Source organism: Bradysia coprophila, unplaced genomic scaffold (genome assembly GCF_014529535.1).
Source record: "Bradysia coprophila strain Holo2 unplaced genomic scaffold, BU_Bcop_v1 contig_297, whole genome shotgun sequence".
In the NCBI taxonomy this organism is placed as follows: domain Eukaryota; kingdom Metazoa; phylum Arthropoda; class Insecta; order Diptera; family Sciaridae; genus Bradysia; species Bradysia coprophila.
Window position 1 is genome coordinate 929,067 of NW_023503555.1, and position 20,627 is coordinate 949,693.

A 20,627-nucleotide genomic window follows, 5' to 3' on the forward strand; every position below is an offset into this window, starting at 1 on the left:
TATAAGAAACGGGCAAATCATATTTGCGTTCGCCAACGTAGATGCTTTAAACAATTGAAGTACAAGATTTAATGGCTATTTCGCGTTAAGCTTAAACTATGCAAGTCAACTAACCTTTTAGAAACGACCAATAGTTACCTTTTGGGTCGCTCTACTCCATTAAAAGCTCTCCTTCACAACGAGCTCTATCTCTGCAATCATCAGCTAAATAACAACACCAATTGCATTTTTGTTGTATTTACCTTCAGCATTTTTATTACACGACACTTTACAATAACTAATTCAGTTAGCCTACAAAATATCGTCTATCGAAATTTTTACAACTTATTTTATCTAAAATGTTTTCTCTTTGCTATTATTTACTTAAAAATGTTCAACTTAAGATTATCAATTGCGATTGGGACACTTAAACATATTCACAGTATACTTACAAAAAATTATAAAATTAATTTCAATTAAAAGTATAACTTCACATTGGGCGCTTTTCACAGCTTAACCGTTCGTTTAAGAACTATTTAAACGCAAATCTTACAGTAAATTACAAAAAAAACGAGATTTTAGGTGTGCAGTGTACCTGAATGGTAAATCTATCGGCTTTTTACTCAACATTATTTTTCCCTTGACAACGATTATTAGTCTTAGAGATCGTCTTTCATATCCAAAATGAATTTTATTTGGTTGACACAAAAAGAATCAATTACGCTTATAACACGAACTAAAACTGCCGTTTAGAACAGCTACATGATTGGAAGGCTTATTGAAACATAATAGCGCTATTGAATTCAAAACACTTCCTTGAACTTGAAAAACCGCAAAAAATATTGTATTGCCTCCCCCATGTGAAAGTTGATCATTACGGAGCAGTTGGCCCACTGCGAAAGCGATCCATTACACGAAGAATATATTTGGTTCGTTTTTCGTGAATTCTGCGCCCATTCAACTTTCGCACTGGGGCGGCAAAGTTACTCATTGTTGAGCAACTTCACGGAAAAGGCCGAAAAAACCCACACATGTCCAGCACAAGAACGATTTACGTGTGGGTCGCAAATACTACATCTCGTGCGTACACCGTCCAATAAGATTTTAACTAACGACTTAAATATTCATTCTACGTACGAAATGTAGTATTTTCGGCTCACTGGTAAATCGTATTCGTCCTGAACGTACATGAGTATTTTCGGCTTTTCCCATGTTGCTTTGGTAACTGATTTTCGACACAAGTGCTTGTATACCTCGCCTTCGGCTCAAAAAAAGCTACACTTTATCAAAAAGACAGTTAACGAAGTTTGTTGCTAAAAAATCCACTTGTGAGTTTGGTTTGATCACAAAATTGTTACCTCATCTAATATATAACTTTCGCAACCTCCAATGTACAGTGAGTAGTGGTAGTAAGTAGCAGTAATGGTATTGAGTAGTACACTGAGTCGTAATACCTACGAAAAACACCGATAAAAAAGAGTTGAAAATTTCACCTGTTGAAGGTGACGTTTTCCCTGGGTAATCTATATATGCTGTTAGTAGTTCCTCAGTGGTAGACTTGTCTCATCTACAGGTGAAATTTAGAAAAGTAGCAAGATCGATGGGCAAAAATCAAAAATATGCCTACAAATATGAGCATAAGCTTTATAGCCCACTGTTCTTCGTAGGAAGCTGAATATCTTAGAATTCCAAAAATGAAAATAAGATAAGCCTTTCAATCGAACAACGCAGCCAACATACATTTTGATTTACATTGAACCTATTGCTTTATTTAGTTTACAAAAACTAAGAAAACATTTTTTACAAAATTAAAAAAATTAAAAACTTAAAATAAATTAAAATCAAATCGATGGAAGGTTGTTGTTTCGCATGGACTGTAATCGCTGATCGTTCAATAATGTCGAATAGAAGTTATACATTGAATAGGATGCTGAGACCAATGATGATTTTGATATTATTTTTGATTGTCGCTAGGAGGGGCCCAATGGTGCCGCCGGTACAAATGGTGTCCATCGGAGGCAACTCGAATCGATTTTCAAAACCATACCGCGAGATTTTACACGCTCCTCGTATTCCTCGATGACGTCCTAAATAATTTTTACTCGGATTTGTTTGAATGCTCTTGGATAAGTTTAATATTAACTATTACGGTCACTTTTATCATTTTTTTTAAACGGAGAGAGAATTAGGATTAGTATAATCAAGTAAACATTCCACTAATGTGTAATTCTAATGTAATAAGACCAAGCTAAAAATAATTAAATAAAAAAAAATGGAAAGATTTTTGAACGATGAGAGTTTGGAATGATGTGAAGTTGTGAGCTTCTCTCACTATCTAACTCTCATCGGTCGAAAATCGTTTCAATACCTAATGATTACTCATCCACAAAGACGACAAAATAAGTGATTAAGTCTGAATAGTGTTTTCATAAAAAAATGTTAAAACTTAATGAATATGGGGCATCAGTCAGCCGAAAAAAATCCTCCGAAAATCCTTTAGATACTTATGAATCCTTTCATCAGAAATCCCAGTGACCATTTCTGGGAATACTTCTCATATCTTCCTAAATTTTTCCACATTTTCTCGAATTTTCCTGTATTTTTCAGAGTTTTCACAAAATTCTTTTCGGGAAAATTAAGGGAAATGTGGAAATTTTTCAGGAAATTCCCAAAAATAGTTCTTGAAAAATTTTCAAAATGAAAGAAAATCCTGAAAAAATCATCAGAAAACTCCAAAAATCCTTGAGAATCCAAGAAATTCCTCAACAAGTAACATGAAAGTCCTTAAAAATCAATGGAAATCCTAGAAAATCTAGCAAAAACTGATAATAAAATCCTCTGAAAATCATTGAAATTTCCCGAGAAGGTTTTCTTTTTGAAAATCCTTTGTCAAGGAAATTTACAAACATGCAAGGAAGTGAAAGATTTTGAATTTTTACAACAAAAGTAACAGATTTAATGATAATATTCATTGATCACCCAGACAGTTTTGCTGTTTCTAAAGGATTCAGTTGCATGAACTGCAAATGTCTGTTAGCTCTAAAACTCTACAACTTATAAATCAAAACAGAAGTCCGACTCGCTGAGTCTTCTCCTATTCATCTACTTCGATCAAACATCTTGAAATGACCACACTGACTGCGATTAAGATTTAACGTGACAGACACTGGCATTGCCATTTTATTGCATAATTTATTGTCGTTTTCTAGAAAATTATGTCTGTTGACAAAATAATTTTCCAACACAGAAAAAGAACTCTATTTTTAGACAGTGAACGTCAATCGGTTATTGACTATTTCAGTCTCAATTTAGTAAATGTTCGCTTCCAGTCATTTTTACATGACTCCAGTTTGCTATTATCATTTGGAGGTCCTCCAATGGAGAAGAAGATATGATTGTCATTACACTAATTCATCAATATATCGAGGTTCGAAGATGGACGGACGCCATAACATGTTTGTCTTAGTTAAAACAATTCAGTCTGTGAAGTTTTTGATGAAAAGTTATTTTGAAATCTCGTCTATGCAATGTGTGGTGGTGAAGAGGCTTCACATCATAACATTAATTATAGTCTAGACTGTCTCTAATTGTATTGGGAAGTCATTTTGGCATTTAAACTTTAGGAAGATGACGGTAGACGTTGACCAAATAATTGTTTTGGAAAATTCCTGATTTACAAAGTCCAAATAACACTTCATACGAACGTACAAAATTGACGAAAATTCAAATAATTTTTTAATTGAAATTAAACGGAACGAAAGAGTTTGTATTGTTAAATGTGTCAGACATGCCACAACTCACCTGCTTCTTAAGTATAATGTGCTTTCCTTTCCAGTATTTCATCATGCCCAGTGCTTGCAGTGTGCTGACTATGTCGTATGAATTAATTGCCATTTCCTATAAAGACATAGTGTAAAAGGAATTCGTTAATTGTTGTGCCATATATTTTTTGGTTTATGTTGTAATCTCGTCAGCGGAGAATTTTTTATTTTACATTTTGATCGTGCACGAAAGAATTCTTTTCACCAAATAACACAGATAAATAATTTTATGTAGGCATCAGTCAGCTGCGCAGTCCTATTATCTGAAACGCGATCGCCGGTTAAGTGATTCGAATATGAAATTTTTTTCTAATCTGCATTCATTTTACGTTAATTATAAGACGATAATAACTCGAGTCGTTATGCCTATTTAAATGTCGGTTTTTACACATAAAGGTTTTTACTTTTACTAATGATGACTATTAACCAAGGAGTTTAAAAACGAATCTACTTCTCAGTAAACCTGCTGTCTATCTCACCGTTCTAATTTAAAATCAAATAAATTGTTTATTTAAAAGCGATAAAAAGGCTACAAGGCGCAAATTTAAAATCTAATTAAGCCATTCACAGACAGCAAACAACGAATAGTTAAGTACAGAAACGGCACATGTCGCATTAACGAATTCTAAGAAAATTTTTATTTTATTTTTTAGCTCCATTTGAAGTACGTTGATGATGAAGTTGTGATAGTTTTAGAGCAAAAACCATCGTAGGCTTACTCGTAACAAATTAATTTATATTTTTCTTATAATTCGCTAACGTGACATGCCATGTGTCTGCATTCAATTTATTATGGCGATTCATCCACCAAATTTAGCTGCGCACAGCACAGCACAGAACTTATGATTTCCACAGTACAGATTGAGTAGATAGATCATGGCTTCTTCAATTGAGAAGCGGAAACCCAGATCAAAGATCCTTTGTTCCTTACTCCACCACCTTTCTACTTCCAGGGAAATTTCACTATTTTTGTTCGAAATTTTAGATATAGGCCGGTACAGCTACACTAACAACAGAATTCTAGCCACTGGAAGGGATATTCTCCCCGCACTTTGTCAATGCCAGAAAGCTAAATTCTTTCTACTTGAGAATGAAACACTTCTATTAGGGCATGCTGCCCGTTTAACGTTCATGTTTATTCTGAATCTGTTTCACACAAGCACCTCGTATTTAAGGCAACGTCTAGGTCTACGTTGACCATTTTCAATTCAAGAGGTTGCTAGATTCATTTCAGTTTGAACAGTGGAAACACTCGCGGAATTCCTAACACTCCCATCTGTGGTTTTCGAGCGAAGAGAGGAGACCACACTAGCCAATTCCACTGCCTTTGTTTCTCCCATCATTTCAATTTTCGTCTTGCCAATGCCGGATGCAAATCCCCGGTTATACATTGACTATGACATTGAACCAATTCTTCTCACGGAATTACCAAACCCTCTGTCGATTGTGCAAACATCTAAATTCGTTGACCCGAATCTTTTTTCGTAGTCAATCGTCACTGATTGCACCAATTTTTTAGGAATGACCAAACTCTTCATACCATTGAAAGATTGAACCAATTCTTCTCACGGAATGACCAAACCCTCTGTCGATTGTGCAAACATTTCCATTCGTTGACTCGAATCCTTTTTTGTAGTCACTGAGTGCATCAATTTTTTAGGAATGACCAAACTCTTCATACCATTGAAAGATTGAACCAATTCTTCTCCCCGAATGACCAAACCCTCTGTCGATTGTGCAAACATTTCAATTCGTTGACCAGAATCGTCATTCGTAGTCAATGAGTGCACCAATTTTTCAGGAATGACCAAACTCTTCATACCATTGAAAGATTGAACCAATTCTTCTCCCCGAATGACCAAACCCTCTGTCGATTGTGCAAACATTTCAATTCGTTGACCAGAATCGTCATTCGTAGTCAGTGAGTGCACCAATTTTTCAGGAATGACCAAACTCTTCACACCATTGGTCCAAATCTCTGATTACTTCAGCGCGACTGAACCGATCCTGTCTCGGTCGCCATGTTCGAAATTTTAGATATAGGCCGGTACAGCTACACTAACAACAGAATTCTAGCCACTGGAAGGGATATTCTCCCCGCACTTTGTCAGTGCCAGAAAGCTAAATTCTTTCTACTTGAGAATGAAACACTTCTATTAGGGCATGCTGCCCGTTTAACGTTCATGTTTATTCTGAATCTGTTTCACACAAGCACCTCGTATTTAAGGCAACGTAAATTTCGTAAATCTCGTAAATTTAAGGAGCGAAAATAACAAATTGAGTAACTGCGTTCACTTTTATGGTCAATTGTATTGGGGAGATCGCAAAAATAAAATGTTGTGGTGAAATGGCACGACTTTCTTTGAGCGAAGTATTTTCAAAGAGATGAACAAAAAATCTTTTACTTCATCTGTAGCACATGTAGCAAAGCCAGTGTGTGTAAAAGTATCTTCTCTTCGGATTGTCCGCTTTACTATGGAAAGAGTGTGAGGTTTGTGGACTATCACAAAAATTTGAAATTACAAAAGAAACCTCCACACAAGGAAAAGTACAGAATGCATTTTTCTCACCGTGTAGGGCTACTGGTCATTCGAAATTAAACTTTCATGAAAATTGTAAAGAGAAATTATAAAAAACCAAAAACAAAAACTCGCCAGAAAATCGACTCATCCGGCCAGAAGCAATTTAGTAATTATACCGTTCGCATTTTGTGAAGCAATAAACCGACGAAAATTATAAAACACAGCTGGTGTACCGAACATATTCATCTCGAACTGCATATAATTATTACGATATTAACTCTGCTAAAGCAAACGAAATTTCATAAACATTAAGTTTAATCGTTATGAGCCTTTTCCACGATCAAATTCAATAAAGATAAAGTGATTATGCTCGATTTCAATCTTACCAATTTTTCAATTTTCTTGCAGAGTTTAATTTGATCTAATTGAGGACATGGAACACGATATTGGTTATAAGTTAATCAAAAGTTTGCGCCCAAAAAATACATAAAACTTCGCCGGTGATTTGTATATTGTAACCGTTTGTGAAACTAAAACTCATTATGCACGATGCACATGCAATGTATACGAACATCATTTGCTGTTATCCAAATTGATTTTATTTACCTGAGACACATCCTTGATGCTTAGCGTTGTGCCGGTTCTGTTGCACAGGTAATCGAGAAGAACGTCTTTCCAATATGAGCGGTAGGATATTAGACCCAAATCGGACAGTGGTTTCTCGGGCGATCCAATTTTTCCTTCGACTCGAGTGAGAAGGTAGCCTGCAAAAAAAGAGGAAATCGAATTAGTAAAACAAATAGAAAATGAGTAATGAGATAATCAACCTTTCAGTCTAGACAAGCGTATCTTAATATAATCATTAAATCTATTACTCAGTATCGTCTGGTATTGAACAAGTGAGTAAACGAATGACCCGGAAAATAAATTGCAAAAATCTAGTACTTCATTCGTGTTAACAAACATTTTGCTATATCAATTTCAGAAATTTCCAATCTGATTTTAAAAACAATATTTGTGTTCGAATCTCTATGAAGAAAGCACTCTCCTTAAGCTCATTCATCTGCAGAAGATGGCTTCGTTAGACTACTAATGTGATTCGTGCATAAAACACAGTGTCAAAAAAAATTACCTCGTTTGACTGATGGACGCTTATTCTTTGGCAAACAAACAATAAAGAGGAAAGCCTCACAAAAAACCTACCGACAAGGAACGAGACTCAATGCATTTTCGATGAAAATAGAATTCACATTACGTAAGTTTGGTAAAGTCGTTTTACGGTTAGACATGTGAGGTATTTTCGGTCGGTGGCGCTCTTTAATAAGAATGGATTGAACATTTTAATTAAATTAAACACTCTAAATGTCGTTTCATTAACGCGCAGTTTAATCTCGCCCAAAGAATCGTATCATCTCTGCATGTTATTATTGTGTTTTAAAGCCCCACCGAAAAACCGAATGTCTTTTGAGTGTAAAATTAATTGTGGAATTTTCACTGGTTTTTCTTGTATACAAACGGTTGGATAAATGTTTTGACCTATTTAATTGTTGAATTAAATATTGAATCTATTTATAGATTTTAGGGCTTATGATTTAGAGGAGAATGCGGAAATTATGTTGCTAAAACAAAACGGAGCGCAGCAATATTATTAATATATACGGCAATAATAATGCTCGTTTCAGCATGTTTAATGCTCAAATTATGCAGGCACTGGCACAGTGTTATGGAAATATGTTCCGTTTTGCCTTAATTAGAAAACTTGAAACTTATGAGGCATTTAACTCGGGACCAATTTCGTTTGATTAATTGCTTTTCATTTTAGTCTTTCAGTTTGAGTTTTGGGCGTAACTGGGTTTTTCAGAAATTCAAGCTCAATAAATTTACGACGATCAAAGAAAAGGTATACCGGACCTGCAAGGGTTATTGACCTTCATTCGAAGACATTTTTATTCACTCAGTCACCAAATAGGCTTCAATTTTACATAAAATGTTCTCGTATTGCGTCTAAGGTTCGGAACCCTGGACTAAAAATTTCAGGTTTGACCGGAAACTGAAATTTTGATTTCAATTTTATTTGAGTCGGGTCGGGTTCAGGGAACCCGAAAATTTTGCACCACAAATCTCAAAAATTTCAAGTTCAGGTGAAGTTTGGGTCACATCAGAAATTTTAGTTCAGGTTCGAGTCGAAATCAGGCTCGGGTAAAAACAACTGAACGAACATGAACAACATTCATGCCGAAATGTGAAAATCTATGAATTTCAAACGCATCGGGATAAAAGGATGTTCTTTGGTCCTTATTCTGTCCAGAAAATTCAATGTTATCTTAGGCCTGCTCAGATTCCGGGGATCGTGGGATATTGGGCTAAATAGGTGTTTTCTGGTCCAGGGTAATCTAAAATGTAAAGTTTAATAATAGGTTGGGTTTTCCTTGACCGTGGAAACAATAAAGTTTAATGTTTGTACAATATTGGGTTTTGCCGCTCTTATTTGAATTTCGTTGTTTATTGAAATCAAGTTAATGTTAACGTAATGCGTCATCTGTTAGCAATTGTTTGTATTTCTATGTGTGCCTAAGAGCAAAGTCCTAGCGACCTGAAACTTGGCTTCTAAAGAAAGGTTGTGACGCGTTTTTTTTTTCATTCGTTATTTGACGCATAATTTTTGTAACGCATCCCGCGTGACACTTTTTGACGCATGAATTTTTTTTTTAAGTTTGAAAAGTTCGTTTTAAACTATTTTTGACGAGTGCTGTGGCATCTGTTACCGACAATATCAACGGCTTATCATGGATTGTTGTAGTCTCTATGGATTCGGTAACAGATGCCATGTCATTGTATTTAACAAGAGATACATAATGTAGATGGAAGATCTTGAAAATAATTTGATGGAAAAGGTGTCAGATTCGATAAATCTGTTAAAGGTTAAGGTCATAAAATGATGATGGGGTTACGCGTCGGCGTCTCGTGGATTAGCTTGACTACTGAATAAAACAAATCAGTTGCAAAACAGTGATGCCAAATCACCCACACCTTTCCACATTCACCTCAAATCACCCAGTCTCTCTCTTTAATCATCTGAAAATTGACAAGACGATACAAATATTTCACTTTTTTATGTAATGAATAATATATCTTTATCGTAATGATATTTATTACCAATGGGCAGAAAACACGATTATACAAGCAATGAGTCAGATGAATGGGATTTATGTTGGAACAAAATTCTAAGAAAACTAATTTAATGCATAATTCCAACAAAATACACATAGAAAAGAATCGGCTGAACACATATAATATGCCATGCCAGATAAACGCGAGGATAAACGTATAGATAGATATGTATATGCACGAATAATAGAATGTTTATGCGTCACATGCATATTACTGAACGAAGAAGTAAAAAAAAAATCGAAAGAATGGTGAAGCTAACCAGACACATTTGTATAACATGACAACATTTTTGATGCTTAAAATATATCACTGCAGTAAACACAATTATAAAATTACCAGAGTTATTCCAAATGTGTGACGATTACGCAATTCAGACGGAGATAAAGAATTTTTTTTACAACAAATTGAAAGGAGGAAGTAGAGAGCTTTGCATAGGAATACTTCTTATCGATAAGAGATGAATCAGTCGGAAGTTGGATATGTGAATGTGGGGAAGTCCATAAAAGATATCTGGTTGCATCATTCGATCTAAGGGCAATATGGTTCTTACGTAAATATGGAGTAGGACTTTTGAACTTACAGATCTTATGTGGTGGATGACTCTAAAGGCAATAATAAAGGTTGCCTCTTTACAATGTTCAATGAACACTATTCATCTCTGGTTGAGTACAGAAAACATCTTCTCCAAACACATCAACTTAAAAATTTACGATGATGGCGGGAGAACACCACTGTACTACATTTCGTTATACAATAGGGTAATCTGTAAACGACAATGAAGACAACAATGAGTCATGAGCTCTGACAAGTGTATTCCTTTATTGCAAAGTGTAGATGAATTTATTGAAGTAAAAGATTTTGTGCAATTTTTTGATTTTTTTGATTTAAAAACGATCAACAAAGAAAGTAACAGAATTAATGATTGTTTCCGCTTGAACGAGGTTAAGCACAAGGTTGAGTAAAACCGAAGGGCATGATTTTTGGTGTAACCGACAAAATTCTTCAAATCCCTTATTTTTCGTGAAACATATTATGTTGAATTGATGGGAATGCTGAGCTAAAGTCAAAGCATTATAATTTGATCGATTCTACTCATTTAATTCATTTTTAAATAATTGTAGTTTTTCAAGAAATCATTTCGAAAACATTACAGTATAAAAGCTTACACATGCGCATTAGAACTGTTTACTCGCGGTATACCTGCGGGTAATCCGTTCAAATGCACATGTCTAAGCTTTTATACTGTAATGTTGTCGAAATGATTTCTTGAAAAACTACAATTATTTAAAAATGAAATAAATGAGTAGAATCGATCAAATTATAATGCTCGACTTTAATCACTAATTTCTATTAATTATCATTAATGTATGCAGAAGAACTAAGGCTACTGAAGTCGGATTCATTTTACATTAAAGTCATTTTTTGTGACTAGAAAAGAATTGAACCCAAGAAGCCAAAACCGCTTTAAATCTTTTGTGCCACCGAGATTTGAAATACGACTCGTTTCAGCACTCATTTTAGTGTTGTAAAGTGACTTATTTCAGCACCAGTTTGATGTGATATTAAAACACTCAAAGCAGTGTTGATATGGAATTTGTATGAGTTGTTACAGCATTCGTTTGAGACAATGCAAAGCAATGTGTCGATCAAATTTGAAGAGTGATTGTTTACAATGAAAATTATGATTTTTTGTGCTCTTGTATTTCAATTCTCGGTTGGCACAAAGCATGATGTGTTACACGTATTGTAATGAGATTTTTTCAGCACAAGACCCAATTTTCCTTACTCGCTCCGCTAGTACTTGGGTCTAGTGCTGAAAAAATCAACATTACAATACTTGTAGCACAACATACTATTTCAGCTCATGTGTTGAAAGGGCGATCGAAAATGTACATTTTTCTTATGTTATCCTCCCACAGGCAACCATGATATTATAGTATAGCTGAGGTTATGTCCTTCCGGGGCAAAGAGCGTCTTTACTTCCGTGACAAAGCCCCTACTTATTTTCTCGAATTTCCCCGAATTTTTCTAGATTTTTCATAATTTTCCTAAAGTATTTTTCTGAAAATTTGGAAATATCTAGGAAAATTGGTATAGATGTGTATTTTCAAAAATAGTTCCTGCTTGAACGCACTTAAATGCCTTTGAAATGGGTCCCATTGCAAGTTCCTTTTTTTTAATCTCTTAAATTGAATCGATAAAATCGTAAAAAATCACAAACATAGCAAATCAAAATTCGTGGAAATCGATGAAAATATTGTCGTAAATATGATTGATTTAGAGTCAGTGTCTTAAATCAGAAAATCACTTGAAATGTCCACAACGCTGAGTTTCAGAAGACTGGAATTAACTCAGTCAAGGAACCGATCCACCCAGGATAGGGGCCTAGTTCTTAATAATAACAGAAAATATCAGTAAATCACTCTTGACCGCCGCTTAGTCAACAAATCTTGAGACCATTCACCTTTCATATACACATAAAATATGCGATAGCGACTATAAAGGATCAAAATATAATCTAATCAAGTGCGTCCACTCACTATATATAGATATAGAGGTACTATCGAAAGGGTATTTTGTTTCCATTGTAAACAATTATGTTATGTTACAAACTACAATGCAGTTTCTTTTACAGAAATGAATGGAGTTATTGTGTAGCATCATCATCATCATCCGAAAAAAAAATGTTTGAAAAAAGAAGAATGCATCGCATAGTCGAAATATTTTGCGAGCCCCGGGAACGTCAATGAAGCTACGTCACGCTAAGGTAAAGCCACGCCTATTACGTTGCAATGCAGCCACATTCTACGTATAGTATGTAACTATACATTTCGAACTAGACTGCAGCATTTTTGTCGGTTTTTTTTTAAATTTTATTTTTATTTTTTCTCATTGCACATTATTCAAATAAGTTTTTATAATACAACACGTTTCACGTGTGGCAAAATCCACCACAAGAACGAAACACAACAACCGGCAGTTTCTTTTTATGGAACAATTATAATGTTTTGTTCTAAAGAAAATTACAGTCTCGAAACGATTGTAACAAATTTTCGATGTGACACGCTAGGTTTACGACTCAGATTTTATCTAATTTCCTTAAACAAACCCACCGTCACAATCCCAATGTGACTAATTCGTTCCACTTGATCTTATACACACAAAACCATCGTGTCAATCACAATCCTTAATGATAACAGATTGGATTAGACGATATTACCATGAGAATGAACTGGAAGATTATACACTTACAGTAAACCATTATGGGAAGGAAATACTCTCCGCAGATGAATTATGATGGGACATAAAACAATCGAGATGACGATAATGATCAGCTAAAATTAAATGTTTACATTTACAATATTGCCACTGCATTGTCTGCATTAAAGCTTATATGGACACATCCACATAAACATTAATGAACCCACCGAGATGGTACAGGATTTTGCTACCCCAAGCACATTTTATGGTGAACACCGAACCGGTGATACCCACAAACACAAAATGACGAACAATATTGTCGTACGTGTAAAATCAACAATAATAATAACAATATTTAAGCACATAAAATGTGTCGAGTGTCGATTACTCATGGAGAAAAAGGTCAAGTCAGGTCACAGCCAGGGCGTCACCCTCAGGGCCATCAAAGAGTCGGATCGATAATATCGTCTCGACGCAGGCAAAACCGAATTGCACTGGAATACAAAGTACACATAGTGCGCGGAGAAAAACCTTTAGCTATGATAATATGTTTATAATATTGCAGGGGAAGATTATAACATTTCGGTGTATAGACATACGTTTATATGTTGTGTGTACACATAAAGGCATACCGAAATTTTCGGGGGTTGTACGAGGTTGGAAACGTTATACACTCCATCCGATTCTGTGTATATATAATTTTTGTTACGTGTTGTACATGTCTCCTTTGTGTAGATATAGATTTAATTAGAGTTATTAGTATAGGATATAATGAGTGTATCCTCTGTAGCGCCTTTGTCTAGATTGCAGAGCACACATTTTTTTATGAGTTTATAAACGATTCTTATGGATATCCGAAATATTAATTTGTTCGGTAGACAAATAGCAACAAATTATGGAGCGTACATTTCTGTCTCCGTTTAATTAAATGCTTTTTTTTTGCGATGGAAACCCGTTGCTCACCTTTCAATTAGTTAGTTATTGCGATTTTAATCAAAGACAAGCAGATCGGTGTGTGTGTGTGTGTGTGTGTTTGCATGCATCTAGTTCAGTGCCCTTTTAGTATTGTGATCGAAACTATTTTTTACACTAGAGCGAAAGTGAAAAACGAACTAGTGCCATAATATTTGACATTGACATTAGCATTGATGAAAGAACATTTTGTGATTAATCTTTCACATACGGTAGGCATATCTGCAGTATGATTATCGAATCAATTAGACTTAGGGGTTCATAAATTACCTAACACAAAATGGGAAAGAAGTTTAACACATAGGGGATAATGCTCGAGCAGGCACTTTAGGCACGCCGGTCAATTTTTTTATTTTTAGAATTTTTTTTGGAGGTATTCCTCGACTCCCTTAGCACTTTCCGGTGTGCCTAAAGTTGACAAGCCACAACCACCGGCAAAAGTGTTAAAGCTTGTGTCACGTTTCGTCTAAAGTCTACGGAACATTCTGTGTCCATGAAAGGTCCAGAGGATGTTTGGGCTGTTTCAGTTCCAGTTCTTACCCGGATTATGAAAAGTTCGGGTGTCAAGCATCAGGTAATTGTTGGTCCAAATTGTGTTTAAAGGCAGTTTTCCGACTTTTCGACCCATCCGGTAATTTCTACATAATTTTCTTTTTGTAAGTCAAGATCCAGAATTTAATAATCTATATAACATTGTCGAAGACACTTTATATCTACCGATCGAATCTCATGCTAAAATCTACCAAAGCTCGAAAGCACTATTTTTAAACAGCTAAGACATCCTCTGGACCCTTCATGGACACAGGTGATTATGCAATCTCTCAACTAGTTACTTTTATTTTTTTTCAAAATTCTCATACGGAGTGTGGGGTTCTCGCAAGTCTTGTTTTTGCGTTACATAATTTAAGAACGCCCCTAAGTAATTTCTGGATATCGATGCAAAATTTCATTTGTTTGACCTTACATTTTCCAGCGGAATTCATCGGAATTCATTATTTACGTCGATGACAGACAGTAAAATATTGAATATTATATTCATAAATGACGTCATAGTCTTTGACCCTTCATACTGCCTCTTATATTTCACATACTTTTATAACATGGCGTGTCACGCTTGACTGACCTCACCCCTGTCAGTCGAATAGGGCGTCATGTCTCATTTAATATTCGTTCTCAACGTGTTTTTGTGTCGGCGGACGATATCATTCTGAGTGAAAAACTATTTAAAGACATTATTGCCTTCGGGTGACCTTCTTTTTCCAAGCGCACGTAATCTGTGACTTTTATTATTGAGAAGGTGCACATTTGCATCGATTAACCATCATCTTAGAAAATATTCAAATTAATGAATGAATGGATGGTGATTAGTGTAGAAAAAACAACCAGACTGATCGAGTTCTTTCCAGACCATTTTTAATGTAAATAAATATGGCTTCGTTTAGAATATTTAGAATAATAAAACTCGGATTAAGATTTGCCTATCAAAATATTTTTCTTATGACTCTTACACCATAAGAGAAACTAAAATAAAATTCGCGAGAAGAGTGAATTAGCCGGCGAATATGTGAGCGACTTAGTTAAACGAATTTAAATGCAAATAAGTTTCGTACATGTAGCATCCAACCTGAACGTTTTTTGCACTGTTGCACGATAAAAATGTAAAGAAATACGTGTGATGTTGACAGCCGAACAATAAAAGCCCCAACGAAAGATGTTTGAGAGCTTGTGGGTTGATTGAGTTGTAATAGAATATTACGACATTGCTAAAGTAAGTGACCTATAACGAATGTGAAACAGCTAGATTGGTAAAAGGTGAGTTCATAAGTGGCAATGACTCGGACTCGATAGTACAGTAGCAAAAGTTGTTATGGAAATTACTGAAAATGACCAATAATTTACTGAGTTTACCTAAAACAATTTTCGATGAATTTTAGTAAATTTCGGCCATTTTCAGTAAATAATATTCACAATAATATGTCCTGATACAATAGTGTGATCGGTTTATTTATCACATTTTTGGATTATTTCCAGGGGAATAGAAACGTGTGCAGACCAAGGCTGTAATCTTTGGGGATGTCACGCAGATTGTGATACACCACTTTCCATTTGTTTGTATGGAAATGGTGTCATCCCGCGGATCGATAAAAATGGCAATCTGCGGCAATTTCCATAAAGTAATTATTACTACTTAAGTAATGAGTGGAAATTTTTTGGTTGCAGAAATAAAACGTTGTGCGAACTTCGTTACACTATCTTTATTTTCTTCGCACACGTTCTAATGGAGCGTGGATGGCGCCCACATATCCAACAAACATACTTATTACAAGAGACTATTTGAGGGGAGTTCCAACAATTCCAACAGGAGAGAAATTTATTTTATGACCAGAACGAAGCGAGTTGGATTTTTTTATTTTTCCCCGAACACCGTTTTTACTCCTACGATCGTTTATTCAACCTATGTTCGTTTTATGACTTTTTCAGTTTTTTTTGCACATTTTTAATTTTAAGAAAAAATTAAATTTAGGAATTTCTGTCAATATTTAAGAGTCTTTAGGAACTAGGTCCCACCTGTTGGGTGGGTCAGATCCCTTGACTGTTTGTCTGAGCTTCTCAATAGTATTTTTATTGGAAATGATTTATTGATTTATTTCAATGAAATGTAATTTTGTATGTTGATGGCCACAAAAACGCATTTAGAAGAAGAACTACTAGAACGGTCTAATAAATCTCTCATTAATGATTTAATTCTGTTTAGTTTCACTGGAAATCTTCGAAACTTTGTATATAAAATACCTCAGTAAAAATGGCGTGTGTTTTTAATAAAATTTAAACTCGTGTGAATTGCGCCTCGCTTCGCTCTGGCCGCAAACTTCACACTCTTTAATTTTGGTTCAGTTTATTCGGTTTTGTTTACAAGGCAAAAACAAATAACAAGACTCCAGATCGTTTTAACAAAGACTAGAAAAAGCTTCTTTTGAGAACTACTTCCCGATGGTTGAACCGATACCACCCATTTTCGCAAGGTTCTGAAAGAACAGGTTAAGACTTGTTTCTTCAAGTTGACATTTCAAACAAACTGTAATGAATGTGTTCAACAAAATGTATCTATTTGTCAAAATGACACATGTTTTCAATGAAACTTAAACCAGTGTGATTTGCGGCCCTTGCTTCGCTCTGGCCGCAAAATTCACACTCGTTTTTGTTCTATTTATTCGGTTCTGTTTACAAGGCAAAGTCACATAACAAGAACAATACTATTGAAATAGATACAAAAATTCTGTTAGCAACATCAGCTTGTTCGTTAGACCAACATAATCTATCTTAGAACCTAACCTTAGGAATTAATTCCATTCTCCACCAAACATTTTTTTTAAATCGTTTGAGAATTACTCCAGTTGTCGTGTTAACAAAAAGCAGAAAAGGCTTCTTTCGAGAGCTATCACCAGATGGTTGAACCTATACCACCCATTTTCGAACTTGAACTGAGGATTTCAATACTTCGTCAAATAAAAAAAAAGTTTTTGAAAATCGGTTGAACTTTGCTCCAGTTATCGTGTTAACAAAGGGCACTAAATTTTAACATTTAACGTTTTTTCATCACATTTCCATACATTTTTAATCATAGTGAACGTGTTACGTACGGTGTATTTTCTTTTGTAAAACCCATGACTTACAGTAAAGGGAATTATTAAGAATTTTAATTTAACTTAAAATAGGCCTTGCTTCATACCGTTTACTAAGCGTTTTCAAAAGAAAACCAGTGATCTATCTTTCCATTGTAGCGTAATGGTAAGTAAATGGACTAAAGTGTGGAAATAGTGGCTTGACGACAACTAAACGCCATTTCCTCATTGTCTTTCGAGTGGAGAAATTAAGGTAATCACATCTGACACATGAACATTTCTTTAATCGATCCATGCAGTTAGTGTACATCGGACTTTTACTTTATGTGGAGTGTCATTGAAAATTAACATGAAACGAAAAGGTTCGTGCCGGTTTTGCGTTGTCTCAATAACTTGAGTCTACTTTCTTTTCCGGCTAAATGACGCATTTTAGGTGTTATTTATAATACTGATATGTAATTTAGACAAAAACGACAATCATTGGTTACCCTGTCACATACGGCTATTCATCTGTTATCGATAACGACGACAAAAATAATGACAAGCTCTGGACAATATGGTCATTTAAATAGCAAACTGCATGTTAAAATAATTGAAGTACAAGATTTAAAATCAACCGATTTAAAATACTTTGATCAATTTGAAGTAATAGACCCGATTTTATTACCGCCCGTCTGTAACAGGTTAACAACATATCTTGTCACTGCAATTATTTTGCGCTCACAATTAATAATTTTATGCTCGAAGGACCAAAAACCTGAATACACATTCAAAATTGAGCGCATTGCCACATCCCGCATAATACAGTCCGCCGTACAAGTTGTCACACTTGCAGCATAAATAACCACTATAAATACAATGTTTCAAAATTTTGTCGTATTATAATTTACATGTATAAACACGTCACATAAATGCAGTCGTAAATAGAATTATTATGGTAATTTTATGGTAGCCGATGGAGCTGTTTGTTGTTGAATTAAATAAAATAAAATTTAATTTGTTAAGTGGAAACATTACCGAACCACTGAACATATACTAAAACACCAATTACGTATACAAGCAGATAGCGCATTATAAACGACTTAAATTACCAAATTTTATTGCGCGAGCCAACCATCCTAAAAATGTTGATGTTTTAATTACTCGCCAATTTTATACTGTTTTTAATCGGGGGCAACATATGATGAACATTTGACGAGAGAGAATAAATGTCAAGGAATTGCTAGCAGATTTCTATCTGCTTGATGTGAATTGCAAGATTTTTTACAGTCTTTGGTTTTCCCTAGGATCAAAAGTGGCTTATTACAACCTGAGGTAAACAAACAAAATTGGTTTAAGTCTCAAAAGCTCGAAAATCCATTACATAACTCGGGATAAGAATGAAAAGTCTTGTTTTTGTGTGTTGATTGATCTCGGCTTCGTCTCGGACAACAAAATTCACACGATAACTATACTTTTCTTCTTTTTATTCCTAGTCGTGTAAAATACTATTTCTTACATTTTCACATTTGTTATTTCCCATTTCGACGCGCAAATAGCAAACATGTACTCGAGAAGTCATCACAATAAAAAAAAATAATTTGATCATTCTACTATCTACATACCAATATCTATACTGACTAGAATGGTATCTACTTTTTGCGTGTTAATTTTTTTTTTCGTTGCTTCAATTCTCTATTCACTCACTCACCGACATTAAGCCACACTATCTATAGTCATCTATAATGTATTCAAATTACACCAATCCATTTTCACTTATAGGTGCAAATAAGTATTCAGCAAATGTAATGCCAAAATATATAACTTTTGAATGAAATATCTCCATCTACATAATGCCACCGACCTCAGAAATTCATAGACAAAACTTTTATATTCCACAAATCTATAGATTATGGATTATGGAAGAATGTTATACAAGGTTTTAGTGATGATAAAAAAACCAGCAATCTTTCTCTGTGCGTTTTATTTCGTTGGTCATAACACACAGTGCCAACAATTTGCTATATAGAATTTATTTGCTCATAATCTTGATTTTAAATAGATGATGCGACCAAATATTCACTTAATAATATGAAAAAAAAGCGATATACACAGAGGTCATCCTTGCTAAGTTGAATGTCCCGCTGAAGTATTATTATATTGTATGACAGTGTATAGAATATAGTGTGTGGAGGGAAATGGTTATATTATACATTCAACATTCATAAGCAGCATTTTGAGCACATGAAACCAACATTTTTATTTTTATTTTTAATTGTATTGTTTTAAATAATTTGGATAGCAACGAAAAGAATAATTGTAATTTTATTATACATTTTGGATTCAATGCTGAAGTATATCTGTTCTGTCTACAATAAAATTACGGTCATGTGACATGTGGTCAGTTGGAGATGTCCCGACCATGAATGAAAGAAAGCGAATAATTTTCAATAATTTTGCGAGTCCTACGAATGTTGGAAGTACAATGAAATATGATCTGTTTCTGTTCTGTTTCAGGCCTTTTTTTGACTTTCAAATTCATAAAATCTACAAGTCTTCAACAGGTTGCAATGACTTAGCAAACATAAAAGGAAGAAAATGATAGCGTTAGTCAGCTATTCATTCATAAATCATCAAATCTATTACTTCTTTTGACAAACGTATCGCTTAGTTTTCGATACCAAATCTTTGAGTTCGTTCCTTCATTTCAGGTTCAGATCAGTCGGGGCCTTTTTTAAAGAATTAAATTCTAGAAAATTCTTAAAGTTCTCCAAAAACATAAAACAACTAGAAAAGTCGTAAAAACAACGGAGACACTTCGATCTATTTTTTAAAAAACAGAAAATCCGGAACGGAAAAAATAATGAATTTTCTGGAAATTATTTCCCCTAAAATTCCTTTAAAATTCGGGTTCAGGTCAGATTCAGATCAGATCCAGGTTAATTTCAGACACAGGTTAATGTCAGATTCATGTTCACGTCAGATTCATGTCAAATTCCGGCTCATATCAGGTTTAGGTAGAATCTTAAATTCTAATTTCGATTCGGGTATTAATGAGGCTCGGTTTCCGGTCAGGCAGAACCAGACCCGTTCCGAGCATTAGTTAGGGGTGAACTCTAAATTAAGATCTCATTGTAGTTATGTCTCAAATTTATTCATAAGAATTACAGATGCAGCTAGATGTTTTGGTGCTACTTCCTGAAACAATAGGTAGAGCCTACATCATAACCTATCACATAGGACTATTCATCTGTTATCGATAACAACGACAAAATAACGACAAGCTCTGGGCAACATGGTCCTATATATAGCAAAATGCATGTTAAAAAATTGAAGTACAAGATTTAAAATCAACCGAC

General features: G+C 34.6%; 1 protein-coding gene across 1 annotated transcript in view; it reads right to left on the minus strand.

The window, feature by feature from the left end:
* Positions 1-224: 224 nt before the first annotated feature.
* LOC119078707 (histone acetyltransferase KAT7) overlaps positions 225-20,627 on the minus strand; it is a 39,584-nt gene continuing 19,181 nt past the window's right edge. Inside the window, exons 9-11 of the mRNA XM_037186376.1 lie at positions 6,929-7,086; positions 3,781-3,876; positions 225-2,066 (exon numbers count right to left, since the gene is read on the minus strand). Of these exons, the coding sequence (XP_037042271.1) occupies positions 1,950-2,066; positions 3,781-3,876; positions 6,929-7,086 (371 nt within the window). The 3' untranslated portion in view covers positions 225-1,949. The remainder of the gene's footprint in view (positions 2,067-3,780; positions 3,877-6,928; positions 7,087-20,627) is intronic.